At 45.5% G+C, this 23,313-nt stretch overlaps 2 protein-coding genes across 3 annotated transcripts in view; one reads left to right on the plus strand and one right to left on the minus strand.

The window, feature by feature from the left end:
• NEMF (nuclear export mediator factor) overlaps positions 1–21,683 on the minus strand; it is a 37,107-nt gene extending 15,424 nt beyond the window's left edge. For both annotated transcript variants that reach the window (XM_075926147.1, XM_075926146.1), the window contains exons 1-19: positions 21,524–21,683; positions 18,855–18,923; positions 17,984–18,086; positions 16,439–16,564; positions 16,211–16,359; positions 15,923–15,990; positions 15,443–15,529; positions 13,390–13,466; positions 11,989–12,059; positions 11,823–11,898; positions 11,264–11,326; positions 10,733–10,810; positions 9,804–10,012; positions 6,961–7,149; positions 6,478–6,541; positions 5,673–5,761; positions 4,887–4,990; positions 2,923–2,985; positions 2,417–2,529 (exon numbers count right to left, since the gene is read on the minus strand). In XM_075926147.1, the coding sequence (XP_075782262.1) occupies positions 2,417–2,529; positions 2,923–2,985; positions 4,887–4,990; positions 5,673–5,761; positions 6,478–6,541; positions 6,961–7,149; positions 9,804–10,012; positions 10,733–10,810; positions 11,264–11,326; positions 11,823–11,898; positions 11,989–12,059; positions 13,390–13,466; positions 15,443–15,529; positions 15,923–15,990; positions 16,211–16,359; positions 16,439–16,564; positions 17,984–18,086; positions 18,855–18,923; positions 21,524–21,582 (1,857 nt within the window). In that variant the 5' untranslated portion in view covers positions 21,583–21,683. The remainder of the gene's footprint in view (positions 1–2,416; positions 2,530–2,922; positions 2,986–4,886; positions 4,991–5,672; positions 5,762–6,477; positions 6,542–6,960; positions 7,150–9,803; positions 10,013–10,732; positions 10,811–11,263; positions 11,327–11,822; positions 11,899–11,988; positions 12,060–13,389; positions 13,467–15,442; positions 15,530–15,922; positions 15,991–16,210; positions 16,360–16,438; positions 16,565–17,983; positions 18,087–18,854; positions 18,924–21,523) is intronic.
• Positions 1–23,313, plus strand: part of ARF6 (ARF GTPase 6) — a 202,436-nt gene that overhangs the window by 129,210 nt on the left and 49,913 nt on the right. The gene's annotated exons all lie outside the window — the stretch shown is intronic.

Below are 23,313 nucleotides of genomic sequence, written 5' to 3' on the forward strand. Positions count from 1 at the left end.
AAAATCAGTGAACCTCAGTTTCTTCCCAGTGCTGACTTAACTAGGCTCTGCATTGGAAGACTCCCTGCTCCACTATAACACTTGTGCTCTGCTTGCAGAAGGTTTCTTTGAGGCCAGCCATCTTAACCAGAGGGAAAGTCCTTATTCAGTCTGGTTCAAACCTTATTAAAGGTTCAAATCCCAGCCGAAAGAAATGGGTTTTCCCTGTAGGGAAGCCAGTAGAGATTCCAACAACTTTTTGGGAACCAGCCTCTCTCTGTTAGTGCCCAAGACAGAAATCATAACCCCACACAGATACCCAAGTAGAGACCCTACAAATGTCTAGCCTCAGTTACAATACAGTGCCACGAAATAAGAACATATTGGAAAGGGAAAGCCAGGGCAGGCTTGGTGAAATTGGATCAAGTGACTGAATCTACAAAACAGATCCGCATCATCTTAATTTTCATGGTGCCTGAATAGTCTAACATTCTATGTGTTGTACAACAAAACAAACATTTAATATGTGAATTAAAAAAACTAAAACTGATTAAACTTCCTAACAGTCATTCCCAAGCAATATGACTTTATGTTGGGGTAGACAAGCTGGATGCCTGGCAGTCCTACCCCAGACAAGGCACAGTAAAGTTATGTTCTCTGGGCCTGCTGAGGAAGGTTTCAGGGAAGCAAACAAGAAGACCTTAGCAGGCTCCCTTAAAAAGAGCAGCAAGGCTACCTAAGTAAGTCAGTTGTTGGATGGGACTGGAAGGGATAAGACAGAGACTCTCCAGGCAAGGAGTCCTGGGGAACAGGGAGCAAGATAAGTAGAACCCAAGGACTATAACCGAAGGTAACAGGTGAAGGAGATGGGACCGAGAGGGGAACAGCCCAGGAATAGCAGCAGCAACCACGTAGAAGAAACAGTATGTGGCTGTTATCTATCCAGTCGCTGTGTTGGGACCTGGAGTAGTCCCGGGTCCCTTCCCCCAAGTCACAGGAGAAATAGTTTAAGCCCCAAGGAAGAGACAAGACCCTGCATTAAAAGCCCAAGAAAGAGTCTGGGAGTTTAAAAGGCTCAGAGATGGGGCTAAAGACCCTGAAGAGGGTGAAGCATTCTTTCAACTTTGTTACCCCTGGAAGGGGACTGATGTTAAGGAGTAACCTGGCTGGGGAGCTGGGATGCCAGAGAACTGCTGATGACAAAGTCTCCAAGGTTTTCTTCCTGGGGGCAGAGTTTCATAACAGGCAGGGACAGACTTAAAGCCAGCCTCGAAGAACTGAGCCTAGCGGCAGGGCTGCAGATACACAAGCTATGCCTTCGTAAGCGCTGGCGTGGACAGCGCCTCCCATGATACGGCTACTGCCACTCGCGGAAGCTGAAGTAATTAAGATGGAAGAGCTCACTCTCTCCTGTTGGCTTAGAGCAGCTACATTAGGGAGCTTACAGCAGCACAGCACTATAAACTCTGTAATTAGGGGCCTAACAAATTCATGGTCCATTTTGGTCAAGTTCATGTCACACGTTTTTAAAAACTGTAAAATTCGCCATTCCAGCTATTTCAATTGGAAGTTTCAGTGTCGTCACTGTAGGAGTTCTGACCCAAAAAGAGTCGTGGAGGGGGTTGAAAGGCTACTTTGGGGGAGGGGTTGCGGTACTGCTACCCTTACTCCTGCACTGGTGGTAGGAGCCCAGCTCTGCGACAAAGCGGCTGCTAGCAGTAGCACAGAAATAAGGATGGCATGGTACGGTACTGCCCCCTCCCTTCTTCCCTGCAGAGCTGGGACCTCAGTCAGCAGCTGCTATTCTCTGGCTGGGGATTTCTGAAGGCAGAGCACGATGGAAATACTACAACCCCCCCAATGTGATCTGCACACAACTCTTTCAGGTTAGGGCCCCCAATTTGAGAAACACTGGTCTCCCTGGTGGAACCTGTATAGATAAGGTAAAAGTACATAAAAGACAAGACTTCCTGGTGGGAAGAGACCAGATTTCACAGTTTGTGTGCGTTCTGCATGTCTGTGAACTCAGTAGGGCCCCATCTCAAGTGTAGCCGTACCCCTTGTGCAACCTAGCCAGAGGGCTGAGCCACTGAAAACCCACCTGCTGAGGCAACAGCCAATGGGCCCTGCGAGCTGAGAATGTGTGCAGGTTCACACCTGGCCCACAGGAGGCGCTCACAGGAGAGGTGCGCTCTGAATCACAGACCGCGAACCTTTTTTTAAAAGATGCCGAATCCAAAACATTTCTTGGGTCCTAGACCCATTATGCCAAAGACTCAGATTCAAGGGCACTGTGGGAGAGCCACAGAGCACGTGTCACATATTTTACACAACCATGTTTCTTTATGTTAATCTCTGGTGACATTTTACACCTGCCGTCCCATTCTCATTCTCTCCGAGATTAACCTCTCAGAACTAGCAAGCAGGATCTCATTACCTGGTGGTGATAGACCCACCAGGCACTAGTGATGATACGAGCATCCCAGGCAGCGCTGTAACATAATGCCATGGTGCCTGCCTCAGTCAGGGTACGGGGAGGGATCGGTTCACCTGTAACAGCAACACCACAACAGTTGGGTTATATGAGCACACATTTTTGGGTATAAAATTGTATCAAAAAGTTACACGCACCAACTTAAATACTACATTGAATTTAAATTAAGGAAATGACCTATACAATTAAAAATAATCAGACATTGTAAAAAAGTATCTGCATGGGGATCTACGGAGGCATTTCCTGAAAGCAATTTTCCTGAATAAAGACGTATTATGCTACCGATGACTTCATCAATAGGTGGGACATTATTGTGGAATGAATTTGAACTAAAACTCCCAAAATAAGAGTGGAGAAAGAGGTGGCTGTACAACATTTGTATTAAAGTCAATTACATTTTAAAATGTATTTCACATTGTTTGTAACAGATGATCTATTAGATGAATTACCTGAAGGATTCTTGATTACACAGCTAGTTGCACCATGTAGGTCAGCGTGCACGTATACATCTCCTACAACAGAACAGATAGGATTGGGACACATGACTGGGCACATGTAACTGATCATTAAGAGAGGACTCCCAAGTCTGAATTAGAAACTGAGCTAGGCGGACCACTGCCAAAACATTCACAAGTTAAGGAACAGTAATTCTGTCTACTTGTCAATTATGGCCAATACTAGTCATTTATTCTGACATCAATCTCATGACAACCTTAGTTCACCTTAGCCCTTCAGTATGCAGCACCTCTGAATTTTGCATTGTGCTGTAGGAAAGGGGTTCGCCATGTTTTTCTTCCTGAGGGCTCCCGCCCCACATCCTAACATCCTACTAAAGCTTGAGCCTACCTGTGCCCCAACAACTGTTCTACTACATACGTCCCTACACTGGTTGTGACTTTTGTAAGTGTGTAGTTGATTAACTGATAGCAAAAGCTGATCGGTTAATGCTACATGCATTTCCACTCCCACTCCCCCGCACACACACAACTTTTTAGCAGGCTGGCCAGCAGCCCAGCTCAGTCCCGGCTTGTGCTGGGCCTGGGACCTACGCCCACTGCGGCTCTGCATTTTAAAATGAATTAGGAGCCAGGCGGCATGGGCAGTCGGTGAAGGCAAGGCTGGGGGAGGCAAACCCCTAGCCCCACCTCCAGCACCGCCCCTTTTTCTAGGCCCCACAAATCCCCTGCCCTCAGGAGGCGGGGCAGCGCGCCACACGCATGCTTCCCCCTTCCAACCATGGGGAGGGGAGTGGGCATGCGCTTGCCGCAGCCTCCCCCGCCCCAGTGGAAGGCACACCGTGCTGTGCAGTCCAGCTGAGCCCAGCCTCTCCAGCCCCGGAGCACCGGAGGAGGGGAGAGGCAGGGCATGCTGTGCCACGCGGTCTGGCCCAGCCCAACCTCTCAGCTCCAGAGCACGGGGAGGATGGGCACTGGGGACAGTAACACTCCGCCCCCAGAACACCTATAGCAGGCATTCTGGGGGCAGAGCCATGCCTGGCAGTTGCTGCCTTCCCCCGCCTTACATACCCAAGGCTCATGCCAGGCAGGCAGCCCGGCTCAGTTCTGGCTTGCACTGGGTCTGGGAGCTCAGCGCCTCCCCCCCCCCGCCTCTGGACAGGGGCTGCTGCCACTCTCTGTATCAGAGCACCAATGTGCGAGGAACTGGTTTTTAAACTGGCTCCCTTTGCAGACCAGCTCCCGTCTGGCACCCCACACTGCTACCTCTGATGCAGAGTGGCAGGGGACTCCTCGGACGTGGGGCTGGAGCACACTGGCTGCCGGCTCCACACCCGGGGACTATAGAATAATTGAGTAACTGATAAGAATTCCTGAGGTTCATCGACTACTCAATTAACCGATATTTAATATCCCTAGACCAGCGTGAGGGGAGACAAGCAGGTCAGCTGCAAGGGAGCCCACGCCACAGGGGGCACCATGAAACAAAGTTGCTCAGCTTCAGGGCCCCAGGCTTCAATGCCACGAGGTGCAGCTCCAGCTTTCCACCGTCCCCAACAAGTCTAAGCTAGTCTGCTTGGTGAATCCCCTGCAATCTGCTCGCCGTCTAGGGCCCCAAAGGAGAACTACTGTGTAGGACAATACTAGCTGTATCTAGGCCTTATGCTCCTCCTTGTGGAACGATGTACAAGGTAAAATCTGCTGCTTTGTAACTCAGCTCAGGCAATTTCAAAACTATTGGGTGAAGAAGCTGCATTCCCTCTCACACCTGGACATAATTATGGAGCTCTCAAGACAATGTACAAAAATGGGAATGCACACAAGCAAGCTGGATTTTACACACAAGCTAATAAAGACCCAACAGCGTTCCTCTGCTCTAGATGTACAATACAAGCATTTATCCCAATCAGCAAAGAAAACAAGAGCCATGCGGACATGCTTGATTTAATCTTACTAACCGGATTTCAAGTATCGCTTCACAATCATTTCATTCTGCTGCTGATCTCTTCCAGCGATAATGAGGTAATTTTCAGAGCTAATAAACCACAGGAACTTCTCAAACCTGTTAAATGATATCAAATTACTCTGTGTAAAATAACTGGATTAATTACAGAAGCATGATTTTACCAGGGGGTCAGTACCTTAATGTATGATAGGTAGAAACACAAGTATTCTCAAAGACACTTTGTTTTGTTGACCAGCTGCAGTTTCAGATACGTGTATATGGCATAAATTCAAGGTACTGAATACATGTAATTGTACTGTCGATCATATTCTTTAAAAGGACGCATCAAGCAAATCACACTATTTTTTTTTACTAAAATTGCTACTTTTAAAACAGCATTTTATAAAAAGGGGAAAAGTATTTTTATTTTATTTTCCAGGTTTACTCTGTGTGCATTTGATACTACATTGTGTACAGTCAGTCTCCCCAGTTGTTTGTTTGGGTCTTTTATATAGCAGAGAAAATGTTTAAAAATGTTAAGAAAACATGACCCCAATCCCACAAAAGCCCCCACACAGCAAACCTACATGTCCATGCAGAGCACCCTTGAAGGGGCCCTAATGGGGCAGGACTGGGGCTTTAGTTATAAGTCACAACTGGCAGGGGATGTATGTACAGGTATAGAAACAAAATACATTTAATGCTTTAAAAAAATTAGATTTCATGTCAACAATGTCCTTTTAAATTTGCACAGAATCACATGTTAATCTAAGAGGGTAACTATCAAAAGTTTACTTGCCAATAAACCTTTCTTGCTTTCTGAATGGTGGTAACTGTTTGAACTTCTTTCAATGTTTGCTTTGTCTTCTTTTCTGCAGATTTGAATGCCTATTTAGATAAAGATGGACATTCCCAGTTCCACAAATGTAGTGATCATACAACCAATAAGCATACAATAGAACAGTGTGAAGAAAAATACACCTCCCCCAAAAAACATAGATTGAGACAGGCTACTCATTTGGCACATAATTCAATTTGCAGTCCTAAAACCCATTCCTGCACATGCAAAATTAGAGGCCCTTCATCAAAGGCAGTCTTAAAGTCTTCATGAGACATGAAAAAGGCATATCTCCATTGCCCCATCATGTTATATGTAGAGAAACTACATCAGCTACCTGGAAAAACTTAAACAACAAACAGTCTTGCAATATCTTATAGATGAATCTTATACAAAACACATAGAAGGTATCATGAGCTCTCGTGGGCTTTTCATCTGAAGAAGTGGGTTGTGCCACCAACTCGGCTACCTCCCTGAAGCTTATCAGCTACCTGATCATTTTGATTCCTATTAATGGAGCCACAGGTACTGATGTGTCAGCATTTCCATTATAAACCCATTTTTAGTTCATAATTGTTGATGGAAATGTTGGTCCTACATGTGGGTTACACTGTTTTGGTAAGCTTGATAGGTGGGATTGAAACTTTAAATAAGCACAACTGTACTATTAACACAAAAAGGTACTTTGAAAGTTTGGTTTAGGTAGCAATAAAACATCTTTGGTTATAACCATATTAAAAACAAACCAGGGAAAGGTAACAAATACCTTCTCTGCAGCTTCTACTGTCTTCTGTGTCTTTTTGGCTGCATGTCTCTTATGATCATAATATCTGTGAAAAACAAATCCATTTTCATCACAGATTCCAGCTTATTAATTCATTTGTACAGCCTAATTCTTCCCACGGTACTTCATGCCAGTAGTGAATACTCCATTTTGATAAGGAAAATGTTATATTTGGCTTAGCTTTTTGCTTATTGCCTATCACCATTCGTATGAAAGTTGTAACAGTTGAAATGAAGTAACTAATTTATTATCCTTTCTAGAAATCATGTCTCTATATTTGCTTTGCAAAAAAAAAAAAAAGTAGCCATTATGTCCCATATCTGACTCTATGCTTGATGTAATTAACGTTAAATTAAACGATTGTCAGAGATGGCTTAACTAGTGAAGGTAAGACCACACACTCTAAATATTTATTTAGGAAAAGACAGGTGCAATTACACTGGTGAAGCATATTTTATATCTTACTTTTTAGCATTGGCATACGCAGACAAACTGAGATCAACATCAACCAACAATGGCTTGTTTTTCTGAGGTTTCTTCAGCTGCTTATTTTTATGCTTTTTCTTTTTCCCCTTTGGTTCTTCAACTTCTTTCCAATGATCACCTTCATCATCTTCCTCTTCCTCCTCCTCCTCTGATAATATGTATGGGTTTCTACCAAAATATAAAAGTATACTGATTGTCTTAAGTATCAGAGGGGTAGCCGTGTTAGTCTGAATCTGCAAAAGCGACGAGGAGTCCTGTGGCACCTTATAGACTAACTGAAGTGTAGGAGCATAAGCTTTCGTGGGCAAAGACCCACTTCGTCAGATGCATGATTGTCTTAAGTACTCCAGACTTTTTGTTGTAAAAGTCATCAAGATTCATGTCTTCTTCCATTCGCTTTGTAAATAATATTACAAAGGATACACATTCTTGTTTTCAATCTGAAGAAAACTCTATGGTTATGAATGAACATAAATGCATAATGAAAACAGTTTTGATAATGCACTTTCAGACAGGAAAAGGAAAAGCAGAACAAAGATGAAATAAGTACAAGGTATTTTACCTTTGATCTTTTTGAAAAATGAAGAGTAAATTGTGGCTCATTATGTTTAATCAAAGCAAATGCAAGACAGACAATGGTCTTGAGATTTTGTGAAATATCTGTTTCAGTATCGTGAAACTATTCTGAGGATGTATTACTTTGAGTAACTTTTGCCATTCCTGGGCACAGCGAGCCTGCCTTCTATTGCTATGTTTGGCACTGTAGCCTTACAGAGATAGAGGAGCATAGAGCATAATGTTTTCTATATGTCACACAGCAAAGTACACTACTGTTTCCGCTATTTTCTATAGATTCAATTATCTTCAGATGGCATGTATGATTCAGTGTGTGACCGTCATTCACACTGTAAAAAACAAATAGAGAGACCGATACATTCCCAAGGCCAGAAGAAACCATTGGGATCATCTATTCCGATGATACCCAATTTTTTCCTCTTGCACCCTCCCTTTACCAGTAATGGAACGGGTCCATGCTCCCCTGAGTCAGGAGCAGAGTTGTGGCTAAGCTGGGAACTCTAGTCAGGAGCTGAGAGTAGGAACTGGAGCAGGAAGGGGATCTGAGCTGCAAGCTGGGAGCAGGGCTGCAACCACAGCTGAGACCAGGGGCCGGGGCTAAGCCAAAGCTGAGCTGGAGTCAGAACGGGGCTGGGTGTTGCCACCTCTTTGCCCTGTCCCCTTTCCCCCCACAGGAACTAGCCCAGATCCCACTGTGCTCTCCCGATGTTCCTTTGCTGTCCCACACTTTGGGGACCACGGATCTAGTCTGACCTCCTATAAAGGGCAAGCCACAGAACTTCCTCAGAATAATACAGGAAGCAAATTGTGACAGTGAGCAGAAGCAGATTCATTTCAGTCCCACATTCTACTCAGAAGTAGGGATGACAACTTGTAGTCAACTATACAATTAACCGATAAGCCTAGGGTTAGCGGTTAACCTTGTCGACTGCACGCACTTCCCCCTCTTCCCTTGCTGCCAGCACCAGCTCCGTGGCAGCAGCCTCCCCCCTCCCCACAGCAGCCTCTGTCTACAAGAAGCTTGGACCCCCTGTGGACAGGGGCTGCTGCCACCCCGCACTGCTGCCTCAGATACAGAGGCAGCAGCATGAGGTGGCAGTCAACTGGTCTGTGCAGGGAGCTGGTTTTTAAACTGGCTCCCCTCGCAGACTGGCTCCGGCTTGGCACAGAGGCAGCAACGTGGAATGGCGGGGGCTCTACAGAAGGGTGGCCAGAGTGAACATGCTGCCAACCCCACCCCTGGGAACTACAGAATAGTTGGGTGACCAATAAGAATTCATGCAGTTACTCAACTATTTAATTACTCATTATCTAAAATCCCTACTCAGAAGCTGGAATATATATCTGAAAACCCATATATGCACTTTTTGCTTATTAGTCCAGTTTTCTTTTTCTTCACTGACTAAAGATATTTTCCACTATTGGTTTTTTATTATTAGGCTTCCTGATAGGGGATACTAGCTCAAACTAAGGTCTCTACTATATTTGGATTTTAAGATGACAGGATTTCCAAGCTATTTACACAGTGAAATATATTTCTGTTTTGCTGCCAATACCTGCAGAGCCCTTGTATACCTTTTTAAAAACATTTTTACATGTTCTCAAGGGCAAGGCACTGATCCAATATCAAGCTTCTCATGATGATTTTCCTGGAGGGAGCAGAATGATCTCAATATCAGCTCACCGCAGTCTGAACGAACTCTTAACTTGTTTATTGGGCCATCTTGGTCCAGCCAGCCCTGAGGCATGTTAAACTCCCAGCTACATTCCCCTGATTAGCATCCAGGATTATCAAGATCCTCCAAGTTACTGATTTGTTAATGTATTCGTTTTACATAATATGCTTAGTGCTGCCTGCTGCATCAAACCAAACGAGAGAGAGGTTTCCTAGAATTGCCTGGGACATGCAAGTGAAAGTGATTTTGCACACTACTGCCCTTCCCTTAGACATTTCCTACTGCTTTTTAAATGTGTCCTGCTTTTATATGCTTGACGAGTCTATTTCAGTTACTGAACTGAAGGAAAAAACAAGACAGGAAAGTGCATATTGGATCCATGCCTCTCTGTTCACAAAGCCCTCACGTTCTGAGACTGCTATAACCCAGCACCATGAATTCATCTACTGATATCTATTAACTGACAAAATAACGTAAACCCAAATGGAGATGCTCTTTTCCTACTTAACTTGCTAATTGTGGAATGAGTCCCCCTTTCGTTAATGCCTTGTTGATCCACAACATACTTACTTCAGTAGCATTGTGATATGGTTTGTCTGGAGCTTTAATTCTTTGATTGCACTTGCGACAGGGTCTCCCTGAGCCTGAGCTTCTTTTACAATTGCTCCAATTTCCGTCCAGTCTATCTGGTTGGCTAACGCACTGCGAACCACCTGGATAGCTCGGTCAACTATGTCCAGATTCATTTCTACCAGCTCTCCTTTTACCTTATCAATTTCCTTCAGGAAAGAAAAAGCTCTCTTACAATTCAGACTATAAACCAGTTTACATTGTACAAAAATGCCGATTAAAGAAACATAAATCCACACAATTAAAACAGCTGCACTAAACTTCACCACCACATTGTTCAAAATCGGGTTCTGATCTTGCAATGGGATCTAAGCAGGCAACCTCTTCCAAGTGTATGCAATGCATCGACAAAAAGCAGTGTATCATCATAACTGTTCACACTTCACCAAGAAGGGAGAGAAGCCAGAGCAGGGGTGGGCAAATGCTGACCCACAAGCTGGATCCGGTCTGCCAGGGTTAGCCCTGGTCGCTATATTTACCTGCATGTCCATAGGTACATGCAATTACAGCTCCCCTTGACCAGGGATCGCTGTTCCCAGCCAAAGGGATTAGCGGGAAGCAGTGTCCCGGTCCGTGCCGCTTCCCAACGCGCCCCCATTGGCCAGGAATGGCAATCCACAGCCAACAGAGGCTGCAATCACCCATGCCTTCGGAGGCAGAGGTAAATATAACAGCAGTGCCCTGCCAGGGGCTAACCCTGGTGTTATTGCCATCCCCTGAGCTAAAAGGAACTTGCTAGTGACCAAATATTTTAATTTGTCATCTCACGTGAACACTATGGAACATAATTTATGGTGGAGATGATACTGCATGGAATGTTAACAATGTTTTCTCTCTAAAATCTGTCTGATGGAAACTCATAGTTCTACCTGGGCTTGATGAAGAGCTTCTAGTCTATGCTCATGATCTTTACGAACATTATCCAGCTTCTTCAGGGCTTGTTTTTCCTGTCAACAGTCAAACAGAAGAAAGGAAAAGCATATTACAAATTGTACCTTCCGTTCTACAGTGTGAGATATTCAACACCCAACCGTGTCCTATTACAGTACAGAGACAAAAGAAGTGGAAACAGGATTCTGTTGAGCACTGTCATAGAAAGAGTAGAGAGAGCCACTTCAATGAGTTTTGGATAGGCACTCCCTTGCTGATTAGCTATTCAATGCTGTTTGTACAGAGTTTAAGAGGAATCCACAAAACATTGTAACATAAGGATCATCATTTCCCAGCAAGACAAGCTCTGGTGCACCAACCTGCTCCATACTAGCCTGCATCTTTTAGAACAAGCCGGCACCCACCCACCAAACTGTAAAGAGTAAGGGCCTGTCAATCAGGCAATTGTCTACCATCCTGAAGCTCTAAAGGAGTTAAACCAGATGTTCCACTTCTGAATGAGCCAGTACCTGTTGCAAAGCTTTCAAATCAATCTTCTGACCTTCTAGCTTGGAGTAAAACTCATCCACTGCCTTCAAGAGAAAAAAAGTCAGTTTAAAGGATCTCAAAAGATGCAATTGCCTAGATCAGGAAAGAGTGAGCAAACAGGGGAAGGTCTGTTCCTAAGAGGAGGATGCAGAGATTGCAAACAGGATTCTAATCCTAAAATAGGTTTCAATAATTTCATCAGGTCTACCTAGTCAAGGGCCAATAGCAAGGTACTTAAACACAGGCCTAGCTTTAACCATGGGAATGAACTGGAACCAAATTCACAATTCCAACGCCAAACAATTACAAAGCCACTGTTACTGGACATGGCAGACAAACTGGGAACATAAATAGGTCAAATGTAGCCACTGAGAAACATTTTACTTAGCTTATATCTTTGTATGATACTGATTTTATGTGCCAAACTAATCAGGCATAACAAAGCATACAAAGGTGGTAGGTTCAGCCCCATATTTTCTTGAATCTGTCTCATATCAGTCATTTCGACTACTTAGTACAGAATAAGCAAAGCCACCATACCTTATCAAATGATTCAAACTCCATGTATGGACACTTCAAATGTTGAGAAAACAAGAAAGGATGAAATTCTTCATATCTGTAAGATATACATTTAATAGTATCACTTGAAAACTAGTTTATCTTAAGTACTCTAGTAAGAAAAGGAGTTAATACTTCAAATATTTACGTGAGGATTTCTTCTGCAGGTTTATCTGGCTCTAGGCTTGGCTTTTTCTCCCGCTTCTGGATAATAAAACCCTTTAAAAGAAAAAAAAAGAAAACATAAGACACCACATTCATACTCATTTCTTTCCAAGAATCTTAAAAGGTATTTTCTCTTTACCAGGAACAGTTCAACACCTTGCAACCATCTGACACTAAATCTGCAGATTAGGGGAAAAAAGTGCTAAGTGACTTCACAGGTAAAATTTTGGCCATACACTTTACTCCAAAATTTTCCAAATGAATGCTGAACTTCTGTAACAAACCTAAGTCTAGAATGCATCACACAATCTTTGCATTTTAGGGTGTGTCTAGATTACAGGGTTTTGTTGACAAAACTGGACTTTTGTCGACAAAACTACACTGCTGCTGAGTTCTGTCGACGTAACGTCGGCAGAACTCAGCAGTTTTGTCGGTGGCTGTAAACCTCATTCTACGAGGAATAATGCCTTTTGTCGACAGAGTTCTGTCAACAGAAGGTGTTATTGCATCTACACTGTCCTTTGCGTCGACACTGTCACGTCGACAAAGCTTTGTCGACAGTATCTGTCAACAAAACTTCTGTCGACAAAAGCCTGTAGTCTAGACGTACCCTTAGATTTTAAACAACCCTTGGTTGTTTGGGATGCAATAATGAACAAGTCAGAATGAATCGTACCACAAACTGAGCAATTCTTTCCTCTCTGAAGTCAGAGAACTTGTTCTGAGCCTGCTGACTTATAATATGGAAGACTGGATGGCCAGTAGCACAGGTTTTCCACTAGAACTAAAAACGATGAGAAACACTGACACAGATCAATACAGAAGGATCAATTTAGTCATGTTGCTCGCCAGGCTCATGAAGAGAGATACCTTGAGAGAAATAATTGCAAAATTAAATGTTGGTTCCTCACTGAAATACAGCCTAAGATTATTCTGATATCCCTGAACTCTTCATATGTTAAATTAATATCCCTGTTTAAATGAAATGATGACACGCAAGTCAAATAGGTCCTTTAACTTCATTATCTCATTTAGAAGCTGCGTATCCAAGGCAAAGGGCACATATATATTTTGATTAGCATCAGGAGTGCATCATAGCAGCAAAAATAGAATACAGCCAGTGTTCCCCCTAAGCTGCGCATCAGCACAGATTCACAGGTGATTAACCAGCCCTCCCCAGTCAGAGGTTCACGGCTCCATGCACGAAAGCTGTGCTGCCACACAGCTTGGAGGGAACAGTAAAAACAACAATCTGAGAAGATATGATTGGGATGCTAAAGCAGTAGCAAATATTGACATGATAAAAAATTAACATGTTCTTCTATTAGACAGTTTAACTTTGAAATTTTTAAACATAACAGAACCATGCAGATATCAGATTTACCTTTCCACTGAAGTTGTCAGTTATCTTCATGTATTCTTCTGCCTTCTGTAAAGCAGCAAGTACCCTTTCAATATTTTCTGAAAGAAATAAATGGATTTTGAAGTGGCAAGAATTTTGGGATCTTTTACAATACACACACAGTACACTATTTAACTGATGAAGGGTAAAGACTGACAGACCAAAAACTAATCTATGCTACTAACTGCATTTCTAGTCAAGGGTATGGGGGAATTTTTTCCAGTGCACAGTTCTTGTGAGAAGTCTTGATTATGAGATTTTCCAATACTCCTACTCTCCGAAACAATCTAAAACCAGGATTCTTGTACATCTCAAAAAAGTCTGCATTTTAATAATCATATTTAACCATCAACTCCTTACATGAGAAACAATGAGTCCATTTTGAAGCAAGCCTCATTTGGTATATTTTTTGAATGTTGAGATATTTCTTATTAAAAAAATGGGTGTATATACATGAATAAAGTATATGAGTGCTGGCACAAATACATAACCATGCACAGAAATCACAAACTGCATGAATGAAATTATCTGTCTTGGCAAGGGCCTACAATTAAAATCTCTATTTTTGAAACATTAGCCATAAAACTTTCTTCTTTACTACAGCATCTCACATAACAGATCGCAGATATTACATCATCATGTTAATTAGTTACAGATCACTATATTAACATAGCTCTTTATCCCTCCAAAAAACACACACAGCAAAATATTGTTCTGATGTTATCATCTCTACCCATAATTATATATTACAAATAGATTTAAAGCAACTACTCTAATTAATTCTAAATCCAGATTGCTTTCTAATCAATATGTATCTATCAATCTATATTTCATGACTAACACTTTGATACATGACTCTTGTATAGGAAGCCTCTTATTAATCCTTCCTATATCACAATTAACTTTATGCCATATGATGAAGTGCTACTGTAACTATTTAGAATTGACACTAAAAGGGATGGGAAAATATTGGTGTATAAGCAGTGCTAGGGCTCTGGGGGTATGTCTACACTACCCTGCTAGTTCGAACTAGCGGGGGTAATGTAGTCATCCGCACTTGCAAATGAAGCCCGGGATTTGAATTTCCCGGGCTTCATTTGCATGAAGCCGGCCGGCGCCATTTTTAAATGCCGGCTAGTTCGGACTCCGTGCCGCGCGGCTACACGCGGCACGGACTAGCTAGTTCGGATTAGGCTTCCTAATCCGAACTAGCTGTACACCTTGTTCCATTTAAAAATGGCGCCGGCCGGCTTCATGCAAATGAAGCCCGGGAAATTCAAATCCCGGGCTTCATTTGCAAGTGCGGATGACTACATTACCCCCGCTAGTTCGAACTAGCGGGGTAGTGTAGACATACCCTAAGAGAATAAAGTTCATGTACTCTTCAGCATATAAAATCTTACACTGCACATCCTTTGTGATGCTGCCCAAGGGTACACTGAAGTGCCTCATTAGCTGCTCTTAGTGTGAGGCAGTCTTGTCTGTGCCTACTGTGACTCAGCTCCCTGAAACCAACAACCTCTGGCAACACAAGCATTGCCTTCCAGCGCCTGCTCTCTGTGGACAGGTAACAGTAAGCAGACACCAATCTCCAGCTCCTAAGACTTTTCCTTGAAACATTTGGCCTCTTACCACTAAATGCTCACAGAATTATCAGGCCTGCTGTTCCCAAAGAACACTTCCCACCAGCTTTTCAAATTCAACTCAGGACCATCACAGCACTTACATACATTTATGTGTGGTAGGGGGAGTAGCGGGTATGAATACTGAAGACCAATAGTTAAACATTAAAAAAATCACGACACGCTACGAGCAACCAAACTTTACTAACAGGTGAACCTCCCATCTAAAGACGTTTATCTCCCCAAAAGTACTCATCGGTGTTCTGAGACCAGCCTGGCTAAGCTCCCTTCTTCAGGAAACAAAGCCACTGTCCTTTTACTTCCTCTCTGAAGGGTACCAACCTATCTTCTCTGTTCATCCAAATATAGTCAAGCCAACTTCTGGAGTGTGCAAATATTATAATCCTACATACCTTTGCTTCCCATCTGTTGATCTACTTTGGCATTACCAGACAATCCAGTTTCTATAAGGCAGTGTTCAATGAGTGTGGCTCCATAAGCTATAAAAGTAGAGAGAACCAGCTGCAGATTACAGTTTAAACATTGTGGTTGAAATCTCTATGAAGATTGATTAATTTCCAGCCCTGAATGAGATACTCTGGCCACCACTGAGAAAATTCAAGAAAGGTCCCATACTACAAGGGCTTCATGGACAGATCCCTATGCCCATATAAAGCACATTGAAGGATTGCAGCCAAGTTCCTATGCCTCTGAATGCCAGGCTTTGTATTTAAATTCCTGACTTTTAACAGATAATTTTGTATTTTATATGTAGGAGAATGTCTTGAATGTTCTGAGAGACAGCTGTGGGTTTTTAAGTTTAATCTTCACATTAAATCTAACATGAATGCAAACAACTTGTACATTACATTTATAATATTATCATTACTTACGAAGATGTGGGTTAAGGACCCTTTTTAGCAGTTCCCCCTGAGGTGCATTTGATATTGTTTCCATCAACCTAGGAGACATAATAAACAGAACAACTGCTATTCAGAAGCCTAAATGCACAATGTTGAATAGATTGTCCATGTTTTTTTAATTAAAGAGGAAAGCAAATAATTTCAATTTCATGAGAGCTACAATGTTCAAAGTATAAAACAGATTATTCACTCTTTTTTTATATGTAAAAGTAGCCTTTGCTTTATTTACAATATGCATATTACACAGAATGAAGTTACCTTTCCAAGCTAGGTAATGGTGCAGCTGCTTTAGCGTTATCAACTGGATACCGTTCCCGAACTGCAAATTTTACATCATCTGCCTCATCTGTGCGAAACCTCAGGATGTTTAAAATTAAGTATTCATAGTCTGTCAGAACAATGTTTCCCTGCAATAGCATCAAAACTGATCATTATTAGAGTCCTTATTAAATACTAATCTATAGACTAAATAGTTTTATGACTTACTCTGTCGTAAAGCTCAACAATTAGATGATAGGCGGCTTCATCACTTCCAAATTGAAAGTCTACAATTCTGTCTATACCCAGCTGTTTTACATTGACAAGTCTTCTACTCTTTAAATGTTTACGACACTGCCAATGGGGGAGAAAGAAATATTAAAATACGCATATGTAAACAGAAAGGTTCTGTTCATGGTATTTTAAACTGAAATGTGTATTTAAATGACTGTCTCGCCTTTGACAATTTGAACACTCTATTATCTTGCTATATCCCACTTATTCTAGATGATTTCAAGAACTGATATAACTTACAAAACTGAATGTTACACACGAGCTTCTCAAACTTTGAAAACAATCAAATTCTGACTTATTCTTGCTCTATAAAGAAAAATAGTAACTCCAAATTGCAAAAAACAAACAAAAAACCCACACCACTTTTGTTATTAAGCATTCAGCATTTACAGTATTAAAAACTGTACTATTTGAAATCTGTACTATTTGAAATCTGCATGTCTCTGCCATACCAAGGAGGGGAAGTACTAGTGCAATCCAAGGCCCGGGTCCTGCAATGACCTCCACTCAGGGTTACTCCTGCAGCTACAAGACACCCACTGATATTGCAGGGGAGAAGGGGATTTGCAGAGGCATTTTAATGAAGCTGCTCGCTGGCACATGGGTCTGCCTACACAGTCTCTTTGCAGTAGTGAGGACTCAGCTAACCATATCATTAATCCGATTCGGCAAGCAGATTGCATCTACAACAGATTCATTTGTGAACTGGAGCCTAATAGTCCTCTTCAAGACCTGAGACCTCAAATGGTCTAGTCCTAGAGTGTTTACTCAGGCAAGGTCTGCCCCGCCACCTCCAACCCTGGCCCGGGCTGCCCACCCCATGGTGCCAGCTGCTGGGCCCACTGACTCCAATCCTGGCCAGGACTGCCCTCTCCACCACCAGCCCCAGCCAGGATTGCACTCCTGACTGCCAGCCCTGCTGCCTCCAGCCCTGGCCAGCCCTGACTGAGACTGTGTTTCGCATGGCGCCACCCCCGGCCATAGATGTGATCCCCACTTCGCCAGCCTGAGAGTGCTGTGCTGCTGGCCGCTGGCCCCACTGCCTCAAGCCCTGGCCAGGACTGTGCTCCCCATGGCGCCAAATGGGCATCCAGGGCTCGCTTGTCCAGCAATATCCGTGGTCCGGGATGCTGCCGGACCAGAGAGTCCCGGATATTAGAGGTGCAACCTGTACTCACTTAGCCAAAGTAAAATCCCAACAGTTGTTGATAATCCAGTAAACATGTCTGAGCTTGAGTATCAGTCTTAAAAACTAAACTCTGATATTGCCTAGTACCAAGTACCAGTTGTGTCCCCCACAATTCTGCAGTTTCCCTTCCTTCAAGCCGCTCCCAACTTCATCATCATCCTCCTGACCAAGATCCAATCAGCTAGTCAACAATACTTTAAGAGTTCATTTATGTGTTAGAGTGAATATCAAAACTGCAGTTTCACCTCTCTCTTCTGAAGGAAATTTCAAAAAGAGAAAGATTAATTCACCTTCATTGCAAACCCAGATGGCATCATATTCTTTGGCCACTCAAACTCTGTTGTGTGAATCCGTATGCCAGATTCAATTAGAAGTGTAGCTTTACAGTCTGGCCTGTTGACAAAATAAAGATTACTTTGAACTTTAAAAGCCATCAATAGCAATGACATTTCATTACATTACAGCTGTACACTAAAATACCACAGATTGCCCTACAACTTATAGTTAAAGTCAAAGAAAACTTTCACAGACAATGTTATAATAAATAATATTAGAACAGTTGAGATATACCGAGGCCAGGTTGATAGCAAAAAGATCAATAGTTAGTTTTTAAATTTAAGCTAAACTAAACAAAGGGCTAGGTATCATGAGGTTATTTGATTACTGCAAAAATATCCAGGAAGAAGTCACTTTGAAAAGTCTCCCACCTTGAGCACAGTCCAGTTGATCAGGTGCACTACAAATGGGGGGAAAAAAGCTAACAGCCCAACACAGAAACTGGCTGACTGATTTTCTTGGCTCTGCGTAAAAAGCATCAGACTGTTTGCTTCAGAACAGCAAATCTTATGACCATAATAATTACCACAGCATATACATGCACTGTTCTTGGTATTTTTGAGAAAAACTTTTAGTCACAAATCACTCCTGCTCCTCCATATATTTCTGTATTTTGTTTGTGAAAAGGGCAAAAACAATTATCTTCCTCCGATATTTTCTAAGGACTCCCATGATAAAAATATTTCTCTTCTTCAGGGAACACCAGAAACCTAGTTTTTAGCAAACTGGTTACAAAGGTTTGATAAGCAGCTAATAATGCAAGACAAATATGTTCAAATTTAAGAAGGAATAAAGCAAAGTTCACAAATGTTAAGAAGGTCTTACTTTTGAAGGCGAATAAGATATGTCTTATTATCCACATCATAGACATTATATACTCTCATTCCCAATAAGCTGTTAAACAAAAAATACACTTTGTGAAGCCAAGATTGAATTTATATAAGTGTGTCAGAAAGATGAAGTGACAACTACATTTATATGTACACAAATAAGTTTCCTAAGTTACAAGATTTTATACAAATAGCATTTGAAGAGGCAACAGGGCAGAAGCAGTAAAATGGACAAACTTCAGGGAAACAGAATACAATCAGAAGATGCTCTATTAATTAAATACATGAAAAAAGGAACTAGAAGAGAATAGCAATTTGAAGAAGTCCATAATGAAACTCCAAAATTTCAGTAACAATCCATGTTATGAGAGACTAATGCATATCATATCTCTGCATCACCAGTTTACCACTGAAGCCCCACTTACACTAGTAAGCTAGCCCCCAGTTGATGACTATCAGCAATACATGTGGCTGAACAGGTTTTTACAACCCTTGAGGAGCTAGCTTTGGATAGAAGAAAAGCATTTTCAGATAACCATAGAAAGCACAACTGAGATTCAATACTATTGCTCTTTCAGTCAGTAATTCAAGCCAGCATAAAGCAGATGATAAAATCACATGCAGATCACATCTAGAGGGATGTTCAGTCCCTCTGGTAGAATTGGGATAGGATGGGGGACTACGTGTGTCCAAGAGGGTAGCGGGATGGGGTCTCAGGGTTTTTTTAGGGAATAGTGGAATAAGGGATAGAGGGGCAGTGGGTCTGGGTTCCAGTGGGAATGTGTGTGTAGAGGGGTCAAGACGTCTCAGTCTCTTAGGGCATGTCTATACTTGACTCCTCCTTCGAGGGAGGAATGCAAACGTAGACATCCGAAATTGCAAATGAAGCAGGGATTTAAATACCCCACGCGTCATTTGCATAATCACTGATTGGCGCTATTTCGCAATAGCACTATTTCACAAAAAAAAAACGGAGTTATTTCAAGAGAAAACCCTTCCCTCGAAATAACCCTTACTCCTCAAAAATGAGGTTTAAGGATTATTTCGAGGGAAGGGTTTTCTCTTGAAATAACTTAGGTGGTTTTTTTTCGCAAAACAACAACAGTAGGGTGGGATGATCAGGATTCTCCTGGTGTCTCACATGGGGCTGTTGTGGAGCATAAGTGCTCTCTCAGGGACCAATGGGGAAGAGAGGAGGCTCTCAAACAGGAGGCAATAGAGTCCCAGTTCCCGTGGGCAAGCTTTGGGTGTGGTAGTTCCCAGGCCTTTGACATCAGATGCTGAAGTGACAGGCTCCATCGGGGGCAGTTCCCGGGTTTTCACATGGGGTGGGGAGTCAGGAGGGCAGAGGGATGCCCCAGTGCCTCATACAGGGATGGGTGCTTTGCAGGGGAGAGGGGGGACACTTCCCCAGAGAGTGGAGCAGGGGGTTCTGCAGGGTCTCACAAAGGACAGTAGGGTGGAGGTTCCTGTCGGGGGCCTCCCATGTGACGGGGGTAGAGGGACGGGGGTTCTCCACGGTCTCACAGGGCGGGGGGAGCTTCCTAGGAGGGGCAAAGGGGCGGGGTTCCCAGGGTCTCACAGGGCGGGGGGGTCACGTGGGGGCAGAGGGGCGGGATTCCTGGGGTCTCACAGGGCAGTGCGGGGTCACATGGGGGGCAGAGGGGCGGGGTTCCCAGGGTCTCACAGGGCAGGGGGTCACGTGGGGGCAGAGGGGCGGGGTTCCCGGGGTCTCACGGGGCGGGGGGTCACGTGGGGGCAGAGGGGCGGGTTCCCGGGGGGTCTCACGGGGCGGGGGGTCACGTGGGGGCAGAGGGGCGGGGTTCCCGGGGTCTCACGGGGCGGGGGGTCACATGGAGGGCAGAGGGGCGGGGTTCCCGGGGACTCACAGGGCAGTGCGGGGTCACGTGGGGACAGAGGGGCGGGGTTCCCGGGGTCTCACAGGGCGGGGGGGGTCACGTGGGGGCAGAGGGGCGGGGTTCCCGGGGTCTCACAGGGCGGGGGGTCACGTGGGGGCAGAGGGGCGGGGTTCCCGGGGTCTCACAGGGCAGTGCGGGGTCACGTGGGGGCAGAGGGGCGGGGTTCCCGGGGTCTCACGGGGCGGGGGGTCACGTGGGGGCAGAGAGGCGGGGTTCCCGGGGTCTCACGGGGCGGGGGGTCACGTGGGGGCAGAGGGGCGGGGTTCCCGGGGTCTCACAGGGCGGGGGTCACGTGGGGGCAGAGGGGCGGGGTTCCCGGGGTCTCACAGGGCAGTGCGGGGTCACGTGGGGGCAGAGGGGCGGGGTTCCCGGGGTCTCACGGGGCGGGGGGTCACGTGGGGGCAGAGAGGCGGGGTTCCCGGGGTCTCACGGGGCGGGGGGTCACGTGGGGGCAGAGGGGCGGGGTTCCCGGGGTCTCACAGGGCGGGGGTCACGTGGGGGCAGAGGGGCGGGGTTCCCGGGGTCTCACGGGGCGGGGGGTCACGTGGGGGCAGAGGGGCGGGGTTCCCGGGGTCTCACAGGGCGGGGGGGTCACGTGGGGGCAGAGGGGCGGGGTTCCCGGGGGTCTCACGGGGCGGGGGGTCACGTGGGGGCAGAGGGGCGGGGTTCCTGGGGGCGGCAGAGTGAGGGGGACGCTGAGGCGGAGGCTCCAGCGGGAGGGGGCCGGGAGGGGGCGGGGCGCTACCTGTCCCTGAGCTCGGCCAGCACCGCCCGGATGTCGACGGTGCTGAAGCGGGACTTCATGGCGCGGCGCCCCTCACACGGCGGCGCCCAGCCGCGGACGCCTCAAACTCGCGCACCAGCGAGGGCTGCGCATGCGCACGGCGCCTCCCTACGGCGAGCCCCGGCAGACAGACTTGTGAGGCGCGTTCCGCGCCCCCGTGCAAGGCCCCAACTTCCCTGCGGCGCGTGGGCGCTCGCGGCGGCCCCCACACGGCATATCCGGGCCGGGCCAGCAGGGGGCGCCAGCCTCCCTCGCTGCTGCCTCGGCTCCCCCGCTCTGTGCCCCTCCCCCCACAGGCAGGTTCCCTGTAGGCTGAGCGCTTGGGCGCCCAGCTGAGGAGCAGAGCGACCACAGCCGGCAGCCTGCGCGCCTACGGGTGGTGCACATCCGCACAGGCCTGTGTGCACATAATAAAATTTATTCCCCACACGGATTAAAAATATTAAAGGGAACACTGGCGGCAAGATCTGCCTCACTCTGCGGGTGTCCCCGTCTCCACCAGTAACGCCCAGTCGCTATTGTAGGGGTGCACCTGTCCCCGCTACTGGACCCCCCCGGAGATAGCTTCTACCCTCCGCCACTCTCACAGAGAACCCGGGGTTCTTCGCCAAAGGATCAATGCCCACTAAACAGACATTAGACAGGATCACAAAGAAAAAACAGTTTCTTGCCATTTCAACCAGAAAGGACATTGTCTCAACGACTTGATTACCTGCATCCTGCTTCAAAGACCTTTTAAGACCACACTTGAAAGAGAATCCTCTGAACTGTCATTCATGCTTAAATTCGACACTTTACACCTAAGTTTAAACAAAGACATTAATTATCTCACCCATTACAAAGATAGCTTCCCCATTATCACCTCTAATATCATTAGCTCACAGACATTTACCCCCCCCCCCCGTCCACCTCCTGTTCTGACATTTGATTTGTCCTTTTCATGTGTTCACTTTTTTAATTGTATCCTTCGGTATATATGGTTGTGACAATTTTCTTCCACTATTTGATCTGAGGAAGTGGGTCTGGCCCATGAAAGCTCATCACCTAATAAACCATCTTGTTAGTCTTTAAAGTGCTACATAGTCCTCTTTTCGGTGACATCGATTGGAATACCAGCTCTCGCCGTAGGCAGAACACAAGCCACAACACTCTCCATTCCCTCTGGTTGGAATGGCAAAAATCTTCTTTCCACTGGGGCTTGCTGCCTTGAAACTTTCCCTGGGGGGAAGGGCTCGGCTGGCCTCAGAGCTCCGTGGGCGGGCCATAGTCTGTGCTGGAAGGGGAACATGCAAACCCTCTGTGCGGCCCCGTCCAGCCGAAGCGCAGAATTTGCCCTGTGGGAAGCTGGAGCTCACAGCCCGCAAGGCGAGCAGGGCCGAGAGGTTTGGGCATGACAATGAATCGCACCTCACTGCACAGGCCCTGTGGGGGGAGGGGTGGCAGCATCCACACGGTGGGGACCCTGCACTGAGGGATCATGCAAGTGGGGACGGAGGCTCGTGGACGCCTGGGGATTGGTACTAGAGGGACCAGAGCCCTCAAGCATCTTGCATCCTGGAGCGTTGGACGGTGGGAAAGGGGGTCCCCAAACATGCGGGATCCCATATGGAGGGTCAATGAATCTACCTCAGCTCAGACCCTATGCAGGAGCGGCACTAGTCCCTCCCTGCGCAGCGTGACAGCCCCAGGGCAAACCGTGGCAAATGGTGTCACGCTCAGAGGGGACCGTGGGATCCGCCGGGCTGGGCCCC

This window comes from Pelodiscus sinensis, chromosome 4 (assembly GCF_049634645.1).
Source record: "Pelodiscus sinensis isolate JC-2024 chromosome 4, ASM4963464v1, whole genome shotgun sequence".
Taxonomy (NCBI): Eukaryota; Metazoa; Chordata; order Testudines; family Trionychidae; genus Pelodiscus; species Pelodiscus sinensis.